This window comes from Oncorhynchus clarkii, chromosome 24, assembly GCF_045791955.1.
Source record: "Oncorhynchus clarkii lewisi isolate Uvic-CL-2024 chromosome 24, UVic_Ocla_1.0, whole genome shotgun sequence".
Taxonomy (NCBI): Eukaryota; Metazoa; Chordata; class Actinopteri; order Salmoniformes; family Salmonidae; genus Oncorhynchus; species Oncorhynchus clarkii.
Window position 1 is genome coordinate 29,606,262 of NC_092170.1, and position 19,529 is coordinate 29,625,790.

The window sequence follows — 19,529 nt, forward strand, 5'->3', positions numbered from 1 at the left end:
ACCCAACCCTCCTTTAACCTCCCCACAGTGACCAAACCCTCCTCGGACCTCCTCCACACAGCGATCCAACCCTCCTCTAACCTCCTCCCCACAGCGATCCAACCCTCCTGTAACCTCCCCCCACAGTGACCCAACCATCATGTAACCTCCCCACAGTGACCAGACCCTCCTCTAACCTCCTCCCCACAGCGATCCAACCCTCCTCTAACCTCCTCCCCACAGCGATCCAACCCTCCTGTAATCTCCTCCCCACAGCAACCATACCCTCCTTGTACCTCCTCCCCACAATGACACAAACCTCCTGTAACCTCCTCCCTACCCTCCTTCAGCCTCCTCCCCACCGTGACCCAAACCTCCTGAAGCATCCTCCCCACCGTGACCCAAACCTCCTGAAACATCCTCCCACCGTGACCCAAAACTCCTGTAACTTCCTCCACACTGTGACCCAAACCTCCTGTAGCTTCCTCCCCACCGCGACACAACCCTCCTGTTACTTCCTCCCCACAGAGTTCCAACCCACTTCTAATCTCCTCCCCACAGTGACCCAACCCTCATGTAAGCTCCCCACAGTGACCAAACCCTCGTCTAACCTCCTCCACAAAGCGATCCAACCCCCCTCTAACCTCCACCACACAGCGATCCAACCCTCATCTAACCTCCACCACACAGCAACCCAACCCTCCTCTAACCTCCTCCCCACAGCGCCCCAGCCCCCCTCGTACCTACTCCCATAGCAACCAATCCCTCCTCTAACCTCCTCCCCACAAAGATCCAATCCTCCTCTAACCTCCTCCCCACAGACATCCAACCCTCCTCTAACCCCCTCTCTACAGCGACCGAACCCTCCTGTAATCTCCTCCCTACAGCGACCAAACCCTCCTGTAACCTCCTCCCCATAGCAACCCAATCCTCCTGTAATCTCCTTCCACAGTGACCCAAACCTCCTGTAACGTACCCCCACCCACCTGTAGCCTCCTCCCCACCAACCCTCCTGTAACCTCCGCCCCACTGTGACCCAACCCTCCTGTAACCTCCGCACCACAGTGACTGAACCCTCCTGTAACCTCCGCCCCACAGTGACCCAACCCTCCTGTGACTTCCGCCCCACTGTGACCCAACCCTCCTGTAACCTCCGCCCCACTGTGACCCAACCCTCCTGTAACCTCTGCCCCACAGTGACCCAACCCTCCTGTGACTTCTGCCCCACAGAGTTCCAACCCACTTCTAATCTCCTCTCCACAGCGATCCAACCCTCCTGTAACCTCCCCCCACAGCGAACCAACCCTCATGTAACCTCCACCACACAGCGACCCAACCCTCCTTCAACCTCCCCACAGCGACCAAACCCTCATGTAACCTCCACCACACAGCGACCCAACCCTCCTGTAACCTCCCCCCACAGCGACCCAACCCTCCTGTAACCTCCCCCCACAGAGACCCAACCCTCATGTAACCTCCACCACACAGACATCCAGTCTTTCTGTAACCTCCTCTCCACAGCAACCCAACCCTCCTGTTACCTTCTCCCCTAAGCTATCCAACCCTCCTGTTACCTTCTCCCCTAAGCTATTCAACCCTCCTGTTTCCTTCTCCCCTAAGCTATCCAACCCTCCTGTTACCTTCTCCCCTAAGCTATCCAACCCTCCTGTTACCTTCTCCCCTAAGCTATCCAACCCTCCTGTTACCTTCTTCCCTAAGCTATCCAAACCTCCTGTTACCTTCTCCCCTAAGCGATCCAACCCTCCTGTTACCTTCTCCCCTAAGCTATTCAACCCTCCTGTTACCTTCTCCCCTAAGCTATCCAACCCTCCTGTTACCTTCTCCCCTAAGCTATTCAACCCTCCTGTTACCTTCTCCCCTAAGCTATCCAACCCTCCTGTTACCTTCTCCCCTAAGCTATCCAACCCTCCTGTTACCTTCTCCCCTAAGCTATCCAAACCTCCTGTTACCTTCTCCCCTAAGCTATCCAACCCTCCTGTTACCTCCTCTTCTTCTCTTTCATCAGGGAGCTAGTGTGTATTGCCACGGTGGAGTCTTTCTTTATGCTGCTCTACCTGGCTGAGAAAGTGGCAACAGCACAGGAGACCAAGGAGGGAGTCACCAAGGACGGGATAGAGGACTCCTTCGAGGTGAGACTACACTACAGCTAGATATTTGATTCTGGACAGGAGGATTTCATTAGTTTTTCTGCTATAACATTTCTCTATTTCTCTCCCAACCCCCCGCCCCTCTCTCTAGGTGCTGTGTGAGATTCAGGAGGTGGTAAAGACTGGTCTGTGGGTGGGAGACTGTTTCATCTACACCAGCTCTGTCAACAAACTCAACTACTACGTAGGAGGAGAAATCGTCACCATCGCCCACCTGGACAGGTAAGACTATACCTACCTGCTGGGACTGCTACATTGACCTTTTCACCTCAAACTACCTGTTATGCAAGTGTTTCAATATTTCAAATATCTCTCAACTCTTATAGTGCCCTAGGGCCAAGAACATGAAGGATTCATGCCTTACAAAATGTAATGTCAGAATGTCACTGTGTGTCTAGACATGGTTTCTTTTCATTCTAGCTATGTGCTCACCTTCTTAATACTGGTGTTGTATTAACGCCCCTGTCTGTGTGTCCTATACGACTATATACTGTACCTGTCGGTCAAAAATTCTGGTGTTGTATTGAATCCCTGTCTGTTTTCTATAGAACCATGTACTGTATCTGTCAGTATAAAATATTGGTGTTGTATTGACTCCCTGTCTGTCTGATACAGAACTTTGTACCTGTCGGTCTAAAATACTGGTGTTGTATTGACTCCCTGTCTGTCTGATACAGAACTATGTACCTGTTGGGCTATATCCCTAAGGGTGACCGTCTGTATCTGGGTGATAAGGAGCTGAACATCGTCACTTACTCTCTGCTGGTGGCGGTGCTGGAGTACCAGACAGCTGTAATGAGGAGGGACTTTGGGATGGCCGACAGGGTCCTACCCACCATCCCTAAAGAGATGAGGACCAGGGTCGCCCACTTCCTAGAGAAACAGGTGAGACTTGGAAGGAGGGTGTATTTTTACATTGGTATTTGTCTTAACACACACCATTTATGTGTTTCCTCTCTTGTGTATGTGTGTGTTGTACAGTGGGGCAAAAAGTATTTAGTCAGCCACCAATTGTGCAAGTTCTCCCACTTAAAAAGATGAGAGAGGCCTGTGTCATGGAAGAGGTAGAGCCTGTTGCGGCTGCAGTGGAGGAGTTTATTCCAGCAGTAGAGGAATCTATCCCAGTGACATTAGTGGAACCAACTATGACTGCAGTGGAAGAATCCATCGAGATGGCAGAGGAGGGACACATTATTGTTGAAGTGGAAGCTCCCAAGACAGAGGAGTTAACAGCAGTGGAAGATACCATCACGAAGATAGAGGTTCCTGTCACCATAGAAAATTACTTATTGGGAGATGTAATCACAGAAACACACAGCTTGGCGCAAGAGGTACCACAGTCCACCCCAGAGGAAGAAGTCATAACAACACCAGAGGAGGCTGTTGAGGAAGAACCTGCAGCAATAAAGCACAGAGCAATAGACAACCTGTTACCGAGTCAGTCACAGAACCCATTGTAACAGAAGCACCAGTTGCCGAGGCAGCGCCAGTGCCTATAGCAACAGAACCAGAACCTGTTACCATAGAAGCGTTGGTGGAAGTAAAAGCACCCATTGCCGCAGCAGTACTAGAAGCCATAGCAACAGAACCCACGGTTACAGAGGAAGTAATAAAACCCATAGCAACTGAACAAGCACCTGTTACCAGCCATAGACCCAGCCCCAGTCCTAGCCCCAGCCTTAAACCCTACCCCTGTCCTACAACCAGTCATAGATCTTACCCCTCTCTTACCCCCAGTCACAGACCTATTCCTAGCACCACTCATAGACCTAGCCCCAGCACCACTCCTAGACCTAGCCCCAGCACCACTCATAGACCTAGCCCCAGCACCACTCATAGACCTAGCCCCAGCACCACTCATAGACCTATACCCAGCACCACTCATAGACCTAGCCCCAGCACCACTCATAGACCTAGCCCCAGCACCACTCATAGACCTATCCCCAGCACCACTCATAGACCTAGCCCCAGCAGTAGAGCCCCTACCCAGGTGCTTCCACCAGAGCCAGCCGCTGCAGCCGTCGTCTTAGAGGGTAATGGAGTGGAGCCAGCCCCTGCAGCCGTCCTCTTAGAGGGTAACGAAGTGGAGCCAGCCCCTGCAGCCATCCTCTTAGAGGGTAACGGAGTGGAGCCAGCCCCTGCAGCCGTCCTCTTAGAGGGTAACGGAGTGGAGCCAGCCCCTGCACCCGTCCTCTTAGTGGGTAAAGGAGTGGAGCCAGCCCCTGCAGCCGTCCTCTTAGTGGGTAAAAGAGTGGAGCCAGCCCCTGCAGCCGTCCTCTTAGAGGGTAACGGAGTGGAGCCAACCCCTGCAGCCGTCCTCTTAGTGGGTAAAGGAGTGGAGCCAGCCCCTGCAGCCATCCTCTTAGAGGGTAACGGAGTGGAGCCAGCCCCTGCAGCAGTAGCAGCAGCATCCATGGACCTGCTGGGCCTGAATGATAAATGGAATGAAGAAGTAAACCTGGCCTGGCCAGAGTTGATACATCCTGCCAAGACTTACACAGTATTTAGAATGCGAATCTATATTGGAAATCACCTTTTGATGTTTGATATTGAATAATGATGTATGAATATTAAGGGACAACAGTGTACCAGTAAGGTAGTTCACCCTCGCTCACACCTAGTCTTCCACTGACTCATCACTCATATACATTGCTTTTCCCTCCAAGGCCTTGACAATCTGGACCTGGACATCAAAACCAGACGTTGACCTGGACGTCAACACCACAGACATTGACCTGGACGTCGACTTCTTAGACTGAAAGTGGAGGAGGAATGTCCTTAAAGTGACCAAAGAACACGTAGTGTTGTTCATACTCCCAGTGAAAGGGCGTGTGGGCGTGAGGTGGGGTTTTGACCTTTACAGTGAAACTGGTGAAAGTCGGGTGAAGTTGGTCTTTCTGTCTTTAAACTGTGAAACACAATGCAAGGGGGTTTGTAGAACGCTTTGGGTGAGAATGGATGGACAGTGTCCCATTCATTAGGAACAAACGCAGGAAATGTTTTGCAACGGGAAAAATATATCTATTTTTGAACAGGTATAAATTTACTGTGTCGACTCAATTTCTGGTTAAATGCTGAACGCGACTCCGGGGTGTATTCATTAGTCAGATTTCATTGCATATGGATAACAAGTTTGTTGGACAAATTCAAGTAGGTCCCTCCCCATTTCGTTTTGTTTGCTTCCTAACTCTTTCCTTTGCAAAACATTTAGCAACAGAACCCAACTTATAAATACACCCCGATTTTGGAATCCTTTGTGCAGTACCTCATCGTCCACTCTCACATTGACCCACAGTATAGAATGAAATGTAGTGTGAACCAGAGGGGGTCATTGGGTTGAAATGTTTACCTTATCCAATCACATAGGAAGCTGGGAATAGAGTAGTTCTCTACACTACGTCTTACCCCTAGATAACCAGGCTTCCAGGGTCTCTTTCATTAGTTAGGTTAGGTCCTCTCCACAGGTGTTGAGCTTGTGTTCAGTATACCTCTACTTGTCTGGGCACACATGCTGCTCTGCCATGGTCTAGTGCCTTAGGTCTCTGCTGTTTTTAGGGAACCTACTTCATTGTTATAGATGTGAATCCAAGTGCCTTCTGTATGACTGGTCTAGAAAAGGGAATGAAATGTTATCAACTCAATATGACAAGTGTTTGTCTGAATCAGGCCATAGGAATAATTCAGAGACTTTAAATAAAGACATTTTTATTTTGAATGTACATACATCATGAGAATTAAACAGCTTACTCAGTTCCAATGTGATACAGTATGATTAAGGTTATGGACAAATGACAAGGTTGAAATGCAGAAGTGAATATCTGCACTGCATCGTGTGCCCTTCCACCAAATGATAAAAGACAAACTTGAAGGACCCCAGTTATGTGCACATTTTGATGCCATTTATTGCCAATGGACACTTGGCTTGCAAGTGGTTCATATGAGCTCCATAGTTCAAGGACTAAGTTATTCTCTTTGCTCACCGAAATTGTCCAGTTGATGAAAGTTTTGATCATGGATAGGCAGGCCATTGGGGATAATGTCACAGCTCTGTTGGTGTGAGGTGTATGGGGCAGTCAGACTGAACTCTGCTGTGATGTGACACAGCTGTCCTGTGGTTGGTGTGGTGATGCATGACGGTCAGACGGTGCTCTCTGCGGAGGTCTGCTCATAGGCCTGCAGGGCCAGCTCTACGTATCCTGCCCTCTGGGACTCCCGCTTAGCGTAGATCTGGTGGGGAACAGACACAGAGGTTAAACAAAGGGTTTACTGGGTAACATGGCTACCAATACGTTGACTGGTGCATCAACCAGGTTCTGAGATGCACTAGTGTCTGCTGATTGGGCCTCACCTTGAGCAGGTCCAGTCCGTAGGCCTGTTGGCTAGAGGCCTCCTGGGCTGTCTCACTGTGTGGATGGACCTTGTTGAACAGACCTACCAGACTCACTGCATCCTGCAACCTAGAACAAAGAGAACAATACAGCCACTGTTAGAATGGCTACTCTGGGCTAACAATGACAGCTATGGTGTTAAATCATTACTTGTCACATTTAGGGCTGGTGGGCACAAAAATGTAGTCAGTCGGTTGACCGTTAATTAACAAACACATTTAGCATCTCCTGGCTTCCACACATAGCCTACAAGCCATTTTAAATAGTTGAATAAATCCTTGTAATATAGCATACACCTTCACAATAAATACATTATGTATTTTAGACAGGTCTAAAGAACCATGATATGAAGAACATGTAGGCTATTTCAGCAGAACAGAATAGCATACTCTGATACGTCCTTATGTGGCTATGCCAAATGGCTGTGGGCTAAGCTAGTTCATTTAGCAGACAAGATTTGTTTATTATTACGTGGCATTATTTTGTAGTATGAAGAATACAATTGAACAAAGCTGAATAAAATATACATATTTTCTCCAAACGTTGAGGGAATGCGCACATGCGCCTATTCTGTGTTGAGCAGATAACAAAAATAGGTACTCCTACAGTGGGGCAAAAAAGTATTTAGTCAGCCACCAATTGTGCAAGTTCTCCCACTTAAAAAGATGAGGCCTGTAATTTTCATCATAGGTACACTTCAACTATGACAGACAAAATGAGAAAAAAAAATCCAGAAAATCACATTGTAGGATTTTTTATGAATTTATTTGCAAATTATGGTGGAAAATAAGTATTTGGTCAATAACAAAAGTTTATCTCAATACTTTGTGATATACCCTTTGTTGGCAATGACAGAGGTCAAACGTTTTCTGAAAGTCTTCAAGGTTTTCACACACTGTTGCTGGTATTTTGGCCCATTCCTCCATGCAGATCTCCTCTAGAGCAGTGATGTTTTGGGGCTGTTGCTGGGCAACACGGACTTTCAACTCCCTCCAAGATTTTCTATGGGGTTGAGATCTGGAGACTGGCTCGGCCACTCCAGGACCTTGAAATGCTTCTTACGAAGCCACTCCTTCGTTGCCCGGGCGGTGTGTTTGGGAACATTGTCATGCTGAAAGACCCAGCCACGTTTCATCTTCAATGCCCTTGCTGATGGAAGGAGGTTTTCACTCAAAATCTCACGATACATGGCCCCATTCATTCTTTCCTTTACACGGATCAGTCGTCCTGATCCCTTTGCAGAAAAACAGCCCCAAAGCATGATGTTTCCACCCCCATGCTTCACAGTAGGTATGGTGTTCTTTGGATGCAACTCAGCATTCTTTGTCCTCCGCTTGAGTTTTTACCAAAAAGTTATATTTTGATGTCATATGGTCAGATGAAATTCTCCCAATCTTCTTCTGGATCATCCAAATGCTCTCTAGCAAACTTCAGACGGGCCTGGACATGTACTGGCTTAAGCAGGGGGACACGTCTGGCACTGCAGGATTTGAGTCCCTGGCGGAGTAGTGTGTTACTGATGGTAGGCTTTGTTACTTTGGTAGGCTTTGTTACTTTGTTACTTTGGTCCCAGGTCATTCACTAGGTCCCCCCGGGTGGTTCTGGGATGTTTGCTCACCGTTCTTGTGATCATTTTGACCCTACGGGGTGAGATCTTGCATGGAGCCCCAGATCGAGGGAGATTATCAGTGGTCTTGTATGTACATACACACACACATATATATATATATATACATACATACATATATATACATACATACACATATATATATATACACACATACTAAATATTATATATATCTATGTGTGTGTGTGTGAGACATCCCTGTGGTTTATTTTCAAGCCAGCCAGGTAGGCTATATCCCTGTTGTAAATATAAGCAATGTGCTTAATATTAGGAATGTTGAGAAATAAATATAGTAGACCTAGCCTATAGAAAGCTGATGGGATCCTCTTTTTACTAGCGGCCATCACTCTGTTTTCTCCCACAATTACACAGCCTATAGAAATGTTGAGTAACATTAGCTCATGGGCTCTCATGAAGTGTTTGATTCGATTTTTGAATACATTTGCATTGATGTCAGAGTGATTAGAAGGCCAATAGAGTGCTGAGTCTCAGGCAGTTAGAAAGTTTGGTAGGTTACTAATGACTATCAGCAGCATCAGAGCTTGGAGAAGCCTTCATTTGACTGCCGGTGTGGTGGTAATACAGTCACTGCAACAGCCCTAGTCACAATACCTACAAAACACTTTTATAACATATGGCATTTGGAGTCAAACAGATGGCATGGGGTGTCATAGTTTTATTAAAGTTGTAGAAAAACCAGGAGGTACTAGGACCCCTGGGGTTACTTGACCTATCCACAGGGGGTACTAGGACCCCTGGGGTTACTTGGCCTATCCACAGGAGGTACTAGGACCCCTGGGGTTACTTGGCCTACCCACAGGAGGTACTTGGGAAGATTCATGATACCATAGGCTAACTGGCCAAATTCACGAGGGGGTACTTCAGGGGTACTCCGGGCAGAGCTAAATTCAGTAGGTCAGTGGTTCCCAAACTTTTTATAGTCCCGTACCCCTTCAAACATTCAACCTCCAGCTGTGTACCCCCTCTAGCACCAGAGTCAGAGCACTCTCAAATGTTGTTTTTTGCCATAATTGTAAGCCTGCCACACACACACTACATGACACATTTATTAAACATAAGAATGAGTGTCAGTTTATACTCTGAGCACAGCCCAATCCAGAAATCTGGCAGTGGCTTCTGATTAAATTCAAATTTTTTAACTGCTTTTTGCAATTTCGATGAGGCCCTCTTGTTTAGATATCAGTAAGTGGACTGGAGGCAGGGCATGAAAGGGATAATGAATCCAGTTGTTTGTGTCGTCCGTTTCGGGAAAGTACCTGTGTAAATGCGCACCGAACTCAGGCGCTTTGCTATATCACATTTGACATTGTCCGTAAGCTTGAGTTCATTTGCACACAAAAAAAATCATGCAATGAGGGATAGACCTGTGTGTTGTCCCCGTTAATGCAGACAGAAAAGAGCTTCAACTTCTTAATCGTAGCCTCAATTTTGTCCCTCACATTGAATATAGTTGCAGAGTCCCTGTAATCCTAGATTCTGATAATTCAGGCGAGAAAAAACATCACCCAGATAGGCCAGTCGTGTGAGAAACGTGTCACCATGAAAGCAGTCAGACAAGTGAAAATTATGGTCAGTAAAGAAAACTAAGCTAATCTTTCAATTTAAAAAAAATGTGTCAATACTTTGCCCCTTGATAAGCGTTACATGGTCACTGCCCATATCATTGCATAGTGCAGAAAATACGTCAGTTCAGGGACCTTGCTTTAACAAAGTTAACCATTTTCACTGTAGTGTCCAAAACATCTTTCAAGCTGTCAGGCATTCTCTTGGCACCAAGAGCCTCTCGGTGGATGCTGCAGTATACCCAAGTGGCGTAGGGAGCAACTGCTTGCATGAGTGTTACCACTCCACTATGTCTCCCTGTCATGGCTTTTACACCATCAGTACAGATACCAACACATCTTGACCACCAAAGTCCATTTGATGTCCAGTACTTTAAAAATATCCTCTCCTGTTGTCCCGGTTTCCAGAAGAGGATGTCTTCCTTAATTGACCACGTATAAATATAACAGACATACAGTTGAAGTCGGAAGTTTACATACACTTAGGTTGGAGTCATTAAAACTCATTTTTCAACCACTTCACAAATTACTTTTTAACAAACTATAGTTCTGGCAAGTCGGTTAGACATCTACTTTGTGCATGACACAAGTAATTTTTCCAACAATTGTTTACAGACAGATTATTTCACTGTATCACAATTCCAGTGGGTCAGAAGTTTACATACACTGAGTTGACTGTGCCTTTAAACAGCTTGGAAAATTCCAGAAAATAATGTCATGGCTTTAGAAGCTTCTGATAGGTTAATTGACATAATTTGAGTCAATTGTAGGTGTACCTGTGGATGTATTTCAAGGCCCACCTTCAAACTCAGTGCCTCTTTGCTTAACATCATGGGAAAATCAAAAGAAATCAGCCAAGACCTCAGAAAAACAATTTTAGACCTCCACAAGTCTGGTTCATCCTTGGAAGCAATTTCCAAACACCTGAAGGTACCACGTTCATCTGTACAAACAATAGTATGCAAGTATGAACACCATGGGACCACGCAGCCGTCATACCGCTCAGGAAGGAGACGCATTCTGTCTCCTAGAGATGAACTTACTTTGGCGCGAAAAGTGCAAATCAATCCCAGAACAACAGCAAAGGACCTTGTGAAGATGTTGGAGGAAACAGGTACAAAAGTATATATATCCACAGTAAAACAAGTCCTATATCAACATAACCTGAAAGGCAGCTCAGCAAGGAAGAAGCCACTGCTTCAAAACCGCCATAAAAAGCCAGACTACAGTTTGCAACTGCACATGGGGACAAAGATTGTATTTTTTGGAGAAATGTCCTCTGGTCTGATCAAACAAAAATAAAACTGTTTGGCCATAGTGACCATCGTTATGTTTGGAGGAAAAAGGGGGATGCTTGCAAGCCGAAGAAGACCATCCCAACCGTGAAGCACGGGGGAGGCAGCATCATGTAGTGGGGGTGCTTTGCTGCAGGAGGGACTGGTGCACTTCACAAAATAGATGGCATCATGAGGACGGAAAATGATGTGGATATATTGAAGCAACATCTCAAGACATCAGTCAGGAAGTTAAAGCTTGGTCGCAAATGGGTCTTCCAAATGGACAATGACCCCAAGCATACTTCCAAAGTTGTGGCAAAATGGCTTAAGGACAACAAAGTCAAGGTCGAGCTGTAACACATAGAATTCACTGGCTTATATGTGAAGCAGTAACTGTTTCAAAACATCTCCTGCCATGCCACTGATACGTTGTGAAACAGTGTTGTTTGATGAAGTCATTGTCTGTATAGTTTTTTGGGCCTTTTCCCCTCAGCATTGTCCCAGCCATACCCGCGGCATGAGGAAGAATGAAGTCCTCCACAATAGTATGTGGCTTGCCTGTCCTGGCCACTCAGTAGCTCACCATATAAGACGCTTCTAGCCCCTTCTTATTAATGGTGTCTGTTGCTTTTATACGTCTTACTAAACGAAAGTCACCTTAATTCTCACTCAAAAACTCCCGGCTTATTTTCCAAATTGCCATGTTTTGTTTCTAAATGTCTGCACAAGAGTGAAGGTTTCTTTAAGTTGTGAGATAGTACTTTTGCAAATATAACACACTGTGGCTGAGGAAAGGCACTACTCCCAATATAATTTAACCACAAATCAATGTAGTTCTCATCACATTTTTGCCTCTTCGATGGTCCAACGTCCCCGTCTGCTGTTCGGTGCTTTCCCAGGTATGGGGGCAGTAGCTCTTTGGCTGCATCAGATTGACAACTGTCAGTGTCCATGCTAGCTGGGCTAACAACAAATGTAGAATTACTGATGCTAGCATTGGATGTGCTCGTGGAAGCAGAACAACTTGTGTCGTCAACAGGTGAAGGTGTAATACTGCTGGTAGTAGCAGTACTACCAGTAGAGCTGGTATGTCTCTCTATGGATGTGGGCCTTACTTTTTTTTAACCATTTATCAATTTTCGAGCAAACGGAATGAGCAGCAGCAACGTTTTGCAACATACAGACCATTAGTGGAATTCCCACAAGAGAGTAATGGTTAATGTGACTGGGTGTTAATTATTTGATTAGGCTACCTGTATTTGACATTGTGTGTTATTTCACTGAACACTATTTTTGGCAGTGAAATGAGGCTACTCCGGCGAGAAAAAAAACCCAGTTGGAAAATATAAATTGTCTGTTTGAAAATGAGAAGGGGAAAAAAGTAGGTGGTACAGTAACCAAAAAAAAGGTTGGGAACCCCTGCTCTAACACAAGATACTCACAGGTCTTTCTGCAGCATGTCTATCATGAGTCCGTCCACCCTCCTGGCATTGACCAGGTACCAGACCAGGCCTCCAAAGTGTCTGGTGGAGCGCAGCAGATCATACTTCCCCATCTTCTCTAGATCCTCGTAGGTGGCTGCATGCACCTGGACAACAGAGCACAGCCAATAGGGAGAGAGATTTACTAACTGCCAATGGGTAATAACTGAACCATACATCTGGAAAGCCTGTTGAGGAGTGTGAAGGAAGTGGTATTTTACCCTGATGTATTCTGAGGAGTCAGGTTCAAACTGGACCTGGCACAGATCCAACATATCCTCATGACGATCCTGGCCAAACACCACCTTCAGGTTCTCCTCCTTGAAGACAGGGGGTGCTGTGAGTCTGCGGCCCTCTTTAGGAAAGTAGACCTGCAGGATTCTATCCCTCTCCTCCCACGATGCCTTCCTCAGAGTCCCAGTTGGTTCCCGGATCACTATGAACCGCTCCTGGAAACAACCATTGAAGAGAGAACAAAACTAGACTGTGCGAAGACTAAAGAGCACTAATTGTTTGAGGCATTGTAAATGATAACCAACATTTATGTTGGACACAAGCCATTACGCCCATTTTGCTTGTCGTGCATGTTGAATATGACGTTGGTGGACACAAACACACTCTCTTCCTCTCTCTCCTACCCTGTGTGGTATGTTGAAGGTGATGTCAGTGAAGACGTATTTGGCTGTGTCCATGCCCTCCAGGATCTTGTCCTCAGACAGGACATCGTTGATGGGCTTCCTCTCCGGCAGCACTGGAGGCATCTTCAGCAGCCTCTGGGCCTGCTCCCTGGCACTCTGGGTCGCCTACAACACACACACACAGTGTGACGCATTAACAAGAATGACACCAGCTATACAGGGATGTAATCTGCCAACTGAAATGTTCAGAATGTTGCAGTAGATGTTGTAGAGCCATTCTCTACTCTGCATGACAAACTATCTGCCCTACTGTGTGTGTGTACCTCTTCCAGCTGTGCGTCTGTCATGAGTTTGTACTTGGGGGGCTTCAGCTCCTGTTTGATGGGTCTGAACACCTTCTCCAGGTTCAAGCCTGTGATTCTGGTTAGGATGTCCTGCACCTCTGAATCCAGAAACTGGGGCTTCACATGGGCATCTGGAGAACCTAGAAACAAATTAATGACTTCAGAGATGGATGAAGCTAGCTCTGGTCTCGGATCTGCAGGTACGGCCTGCATCAGAGCTAGTCACACTGCGCATATTGACACAGGAAGTGACCTCACTGATGACGCAAAACAGGAAGAATGGCGCCAAGAACAAACCAAAGATTACGTACAAACCTTCTGAATACAAGCCTTCTAGATATTTTTCATAATTGCACTTAATCTTCAACTACTAGAATGATTGTTCCATGTTCTCCAAAGAATCTTAAGACGGACTCTGTACTTAAAGATCAGAAATCAAACTTGACGAGAGTGAGCAGGAATATAAGTCATAAATATACAATTATATTTTACCTAGGGATGAAATAGCTACGGAGATAGGTGTCTTTCAAGTCTTGCTCAAGGTAATTCTGGCAAAGTGGAATTATGATTTTGGGAAAAAAGTGTGCCCCTGCCTTTTTGGGTGAGTTACAAAAGTATCTATATTGAAGCCAGTCCCTAAACAAATCAAGGACAACCACCCGAGCCACAGTCTGTTCACCACGCTATCATCCAGAAGGCGAGGTCAGTACAGGTGCATCAAAGCTGTGACAGAAGCTGTTTTTCAGTCTCAATCTCAAGGCCATCAGACTTAAATAGCCATCAATAGCCAGCCTCCACCCAGTAATCTGCCTTGAATTTAGTGGCTGCCACCCGGTTACTCAACTCTGCACGTTAGAGGCTGCTGCCCTATGTACATAGAATCACTGGTCCCTTTAGTAATGTTTACATACTGTGTTCTAGTCAATGCCACTCTGACATTGCTTGTCCTAATATATACATTTAAAAAAATTATTATATTATTTTAGATGTGTGTATTGTTGTGAATTGTTAGATACTACTGCACTGTTGGTGCTAGGAACACAAGCATTTCAGTACACCCGCAATTACATCTGCTAAATATGTATGTGACCAATAAAATTTGATTTGAGCTTAAAAGGAAAGATTCAACCATTTTGAATGTTATATTGTTTTTGACAATTTCCTTTCGATTCCCTGGGTCATTTCATGTTTATCTGAGCTATTGCCGTTCAAGCAGGCAGAAATTCAGCCATTATGACGTAGCATTGTGATAAATCCGCTCTCACTACACTGGAAGTTACACTGAACAAAAATATAAAATTCAACATGTAAAGTGTTGGTCCCATGTTTCATGAGCTAAAATAAAAGATCCCAGAAATGTTCCATTAAAAAAAGTTAGCGAGCCTTTCTCCTTTGCCGAGATAATCCATCCACCTCACAGGTGTGGCATATCAAGAAGCTGATTAAATGGCATGATCATTACACAGGTGTACCTTGTGCTGGGGACAATAAAAGGCCATTAAAATGTGCAATTATGTCACAAAACACAATGTCAGATGGCTCAAGTTGAGGGAGCGTGCAATTGGCATGCTGACTGCAGGAAAGTCCACCAGAGCTGTTGCCAGAGGATGTAATGTTAATTTCTCTACCATAAGCCACCTCCAACATAATTTTTGAGAATTTGGCAGTACATCCAACCAGCCTCACCACCGCAGACCACGGCATCATGCAGGCGAGTGCTTTGCTGATGTCAACTTGTGAACAGTGTCCCATGGTGACAATGGGGTTATGGTATAGGCAGGCATACGCTACAAACAATGAACACAATTGCATTTTATCAATGGCAATTTGAATACACAAAAATACCATTCCGAGATCCTGAGTACCATTTTTTAAAGGTATCTGACCAACGAGATGCATATCTGTATTCCGAGTCATGTGAAATCCATAGGTTAGGGCCTAATAAATAAATTCACATTGACTGTTTTCCTCATACGAACTATAACCCAGTAAAATCTTTGAAATTGTTGCATGTTGGGTTTATATTTTTGTTCACTATAATAGAAATACGACTTTTAGATGGCGAAAACGTCTATCAAGTCAGATTTCAATACTGGCCGATGTCATAACGCGGGAGGTTGTCTTCTCTCAAATGAGCCATTGATCATATTTTTGAAATATTCCTACCTCGAAAAGTTAGCCTGTTCAGGCCATGGTAGCCAGATTCAATATCTGTGATGCAACGAGTCTGATTGCTGTCACGTTCAAAACAACTTGAACTCAGATATCAGAAATCTCCCACTCCCAAAAGGTCAAGACAACTGGGAACTCAGGAAGAAAAAAAAACGTGATTCCGAATGGAAAAAAATATTTCCAACTCAGAAAATGTCAGAAGCTCTGGCATCTTACAAGAGCTTTTACGTATTTAAATTTAACTAGGCAAGTCAGTTAAGATAAAATTCGTACTTACAATGATGGCCCATCATAAGACAAAAGGCCTCCTGTGGGGTAGGGGGCTGGTTTTAAAACACATTTCATATAAATATAGGACAACATACACATCACGACAAGCGAGACAACACAACATAGCAAGGCAGCAACACATGACGACAGCACAAAACATTGTACATACATTATGGAGCAGACAACAGCACAAAACATTGTACATACATTATGGAGCAGACAACAGCACAAAACATTGTACATACATTATGGAGCAGACAACAGCACAAAACATTGTACATACATTATGGAGCAGACAACAGCACAAAACATTGTACATACATTATGGAGCAGACAACAGCACAAAAGGTAGACAGCAGTACATCGCGCAAAGCAGCCACACCTGTCAGTAAGTGAACATGATTGAGTTTTTGAAGAGATGGAGATAAAACTGTCCAGTTTGAGTGTTTGTTGCAGCTCGATCCAGTCGCTAGCTGCAGCGAACTGAAAAGAGGAGTGACCCAGGGATGTGTGCGCTTTGGGAACCTTTAACAGAATGTGACTGGCAGAACGGGTGTTGGATGTGGAGGAGGGCAACAGTAGATATCTCAGATAGGGCCTCCCTCCCCTAAGAGGGCTTTATAAATAAGCATCAACCAGTGGGTCTTGCGACGGCTATACAGCGATGGCCAGTTTACAGAAGAGTATAGTGCAGTGATGAGCTCCGATTTCCCGCTCTGAAGATCACTGAAGTCATGACTTGACACCCCCCCCCCCCAAATTCCCAGTCTTGAAACCACCAGTAGTTTGTGCTAAATAAAATGCTAATGATACTTTCAAGATTAGTGGAAAATCCCTCTTTTTTTTAAACGGAGGTCAAAGCATGACGTCAGTTATCTTCAGGTCGGAAAGTCGAGTCTCTAGAAAGATGACCGTGTTCGTCTTGGAATTCCTAGTTGGATGACCGTTAACGATTTCAAGTCTGAACTTTTCCGAGTTCGCAGTTATCTTGAACGCGCTGAATTCGGAGATGTCAGAGTTCCCAGTTTTGAACGCAGCATAGATGTACGTTCTTGTCAACATGTGTGTAAATAGCTCCTAGGATAACAGCTAGCTACCAGTACCATTCAAGTGATTCAAATACAAAAAGTAAACGCTAGCAAAGTTTTCGCATAGGCAGCTAGCAGTAGGTAATAATAGCTGCACATGCTACAAGGTCAGTGGTAGAGCTCCAGTTTCTCAGTGTCGCCACAACATTGTAAATAAACGACTTACTGCTGTCAGACGGTGCACTGCACAACATCCTTCTGCTACATCTGATAAGTATTCCTGTGTTTTGATCGACATTTTTCACAAGAGAATAGCTCCTAAAGAGGCACCGTGCTGCACTAAACGCGGCCATGTTTGTAGCTACCTCATCTATTACACTATCGTGACCAAATACATACGACGTGGGAATCATGGGAGATGGAGTCTTCCGATGGTGTGACAGTTTTATAAAGGATGTTCACCAGATGGCGCAAATTGATCACGTATTCTGTGTCCACTTGCAATGTGTTCATGGTTACAGTGGTGATGCTCATGATACTGACATGTAGTCCTAGGTTGGAATAAGTACGAAAATGTATGCATTCACTACTGTAAGTTGCCCTGAATAAGAGCGTCTGCTAAATGACTAAAATGTCAAATGAATAAGGAATTTAGTAAAGTCCTCAAATTGTAAGTACCGTAAACATGTATTATGTTTGTCTGACCAATACAGACTGTCTTTTCTCATTACAAAAATGAATACAATAAAAAACATATTCCACTTAGATGCCATGAGTCTCAACATGTTGGGGTGCAAACAAAAAAAACAAGTATCTTGCCCTCTCTCTGCATGGTAGAATTGTGTCTGATGTAAGAAGTCAGCTATTCCTATATTCAGCAATTTGGTTGTTTTTCTGCACTGCTGTGTGATGTCTGCCTATCCTTGAGGCATAGCTTTGAGTTCAGAGTACTAGACATTCCTACACCATTGTTACAATGTGTTCCTGCATTGTCTGATAGATAGCTGAGAAATCTGTCTGGATGATAGGAGCACACACACACACTTTTTCATGCAGACATACAAAACCCTTTCTCATGCAGACATACTCAAAAACACAGACACTTAACGTTGCACTTTAGCAAAGATTTACTGACAAACACCTAATGATTTGGTTTGTGAAAAATTATCTCCAAGTATTTTTGAAACATTCTTAATAATAAGGGGTCGTGGGATAGATTCTAGGGCAATATTTTTGTATGAAAACATTAAGGAAGTCACAAACATTTTGTTAGATAGTTATTCATTCGTACCCATAAGTCAGCAGCTGATTGGACAGTTCTATAATGGTAGGCAATTGAATTTTGATTGTACACAATAGTGTATTCCACAATAAAAGGAGAGTGAAACCAAAGAGACTGTTTTTGGACTTTTGAGTATTTATTCAGAGAGAAAGAATAGGCTAGCTTTGGCAGACATTCTCTGGTCGTCCCTGGTAACATGTAGGAGTGAAGCCTTGATCACTGCTAAGATCTTCTAGAGAGGGATTATGTCAGACCAGGTGGCTATCTCTAACAGTGAGCCCCCAGCACACACACACACACACACACACACACACACACACACACACACACACACACACACACACACAAAAGCCACCACCATATTATACAGTCATGTAACCAGAGCTACCTATCTGTATGTCATCATCAAAAACAGCATTTGTCACACATAAATCCTTCCCCCAGGGAAGGGCTAGACAGTAGATGGGGGATGTAAGATAGAGCAAGGTAAAGGTGTGTGTTTGTTAGTAAAGAGGTGGTGTGTAGCACGGCAGAGTAAAGCATGGCAGACAGTGGTGTAGCTGTAGCTAGCTGTATGTAACGATGTGAGGATTGAGCTGTAAGGGACCTATGGCTCCAGATGTACGCAGCTGTCGCCCTGCTGACAGCCCTAATCCTGCTACCCACAACTGAGTGCCCTGAGAGGGATGGCGAGAGCGAAGGGGAGTGCGGGAGAGAGGTGGTAAATGCTTTCTGCATTTCTGATTCTCCTCTGTTTTCTCTTTATTATTCTGTAAGATAGAGGGAGTGATGGAGTAGAAATCTGTCTTTTTCTACATACACTACATGACCACAAGTATGTGGATGCCGCACGGCGAGCGGTACCGGAGTGCCAAGTCTAGGACCAAAAGGCTCCTTAACAGCTTCTACCCCCAAGCCATAAGACTGCTGGACAATTAATAAAATGGCCACCTGGACTATTTACATTGACCCCCTTTGTTTTTACACTGCTGCTACTAGCTGTTTATTATCTATGCATAGTCCCTTTACCCCTACCTACATGTACAAATTACCTCAACTAACCTGTATATAGCCTCATCATTGTTATTTTATTCTGTTACTTTTTATAATTTTTTACTTTAGTTTATTTGTTAAGTATTTTCTTAAACTGCATAGTTGGTTAAGAGCCTGTAAGTAAGCATTTCACTGTATGGTCTACATCTGTTGTATTCGGCACTGTCACACCCAGACCTGAGATATCTCTGTTTTCTTTATATTTTGGTTAGGTCAGGGTGTGACAAAGGTGGATACAT

General features: G+C 44.8%; 1 protein-coding gene across 1 annotated transcript; it reads right to left on the bottom strand.

Annotated features, from left to right (window-relative positions):
- Positions 1–5,832: 5,832 nt before the first annotated feature.
- LOC139382434 (mitochondrial ribosomal protein S22) lies at positions 5,833–17,335 on the bottom strand. The gene is made up of 7 exons (XM_071126481.1): positions 17,182–17,335; positions 13,465–13,625; positions 13,142–13,306; positions 12,725–12,952; positions 12,465–12,610; positions 6,496–6,604; positions 5,833–6,374 (listed from the first exon to the last, which is right to left on the bottom strand). Exons 1-7 carry the CDS (start codon positions 17,306–17,308, stop codon positions 6,285–6,287), a joined length of 1,026 nt encoding a protein of 341 aa, XP_070982582.1. The 5' UTR covers positions 17,309–17,335; the 3' UTR covers positions 5,833–6,284.
- Positions 17,336–19,529: the final 2,194 nt, after the last annotated feature.

Coding starts and splice junctions, on each gene's coding strand:
- LOC139382434 (XM_071126481.1), bottom strand. CDS start 17,308: ATGGCCGCGTTTAGTGCAGCACGGTGCCTCTTTAGGAGCTATTCTCTT. Junction 13,626..17,181: donor CAGTGCACCGTCTGACAGCA/GTAAGTCGTTTA, acceptor ATTTGTTTCTAG/GTTCTCCAGATGCCCATGTG. Junction 6,605..12,464: donor GACATGCTGCAGAAAGACCT/GTGAGTATCTTG, acceptor TCTTTGTTCTAG/GTTGCAGGATGCAGTGAGTC.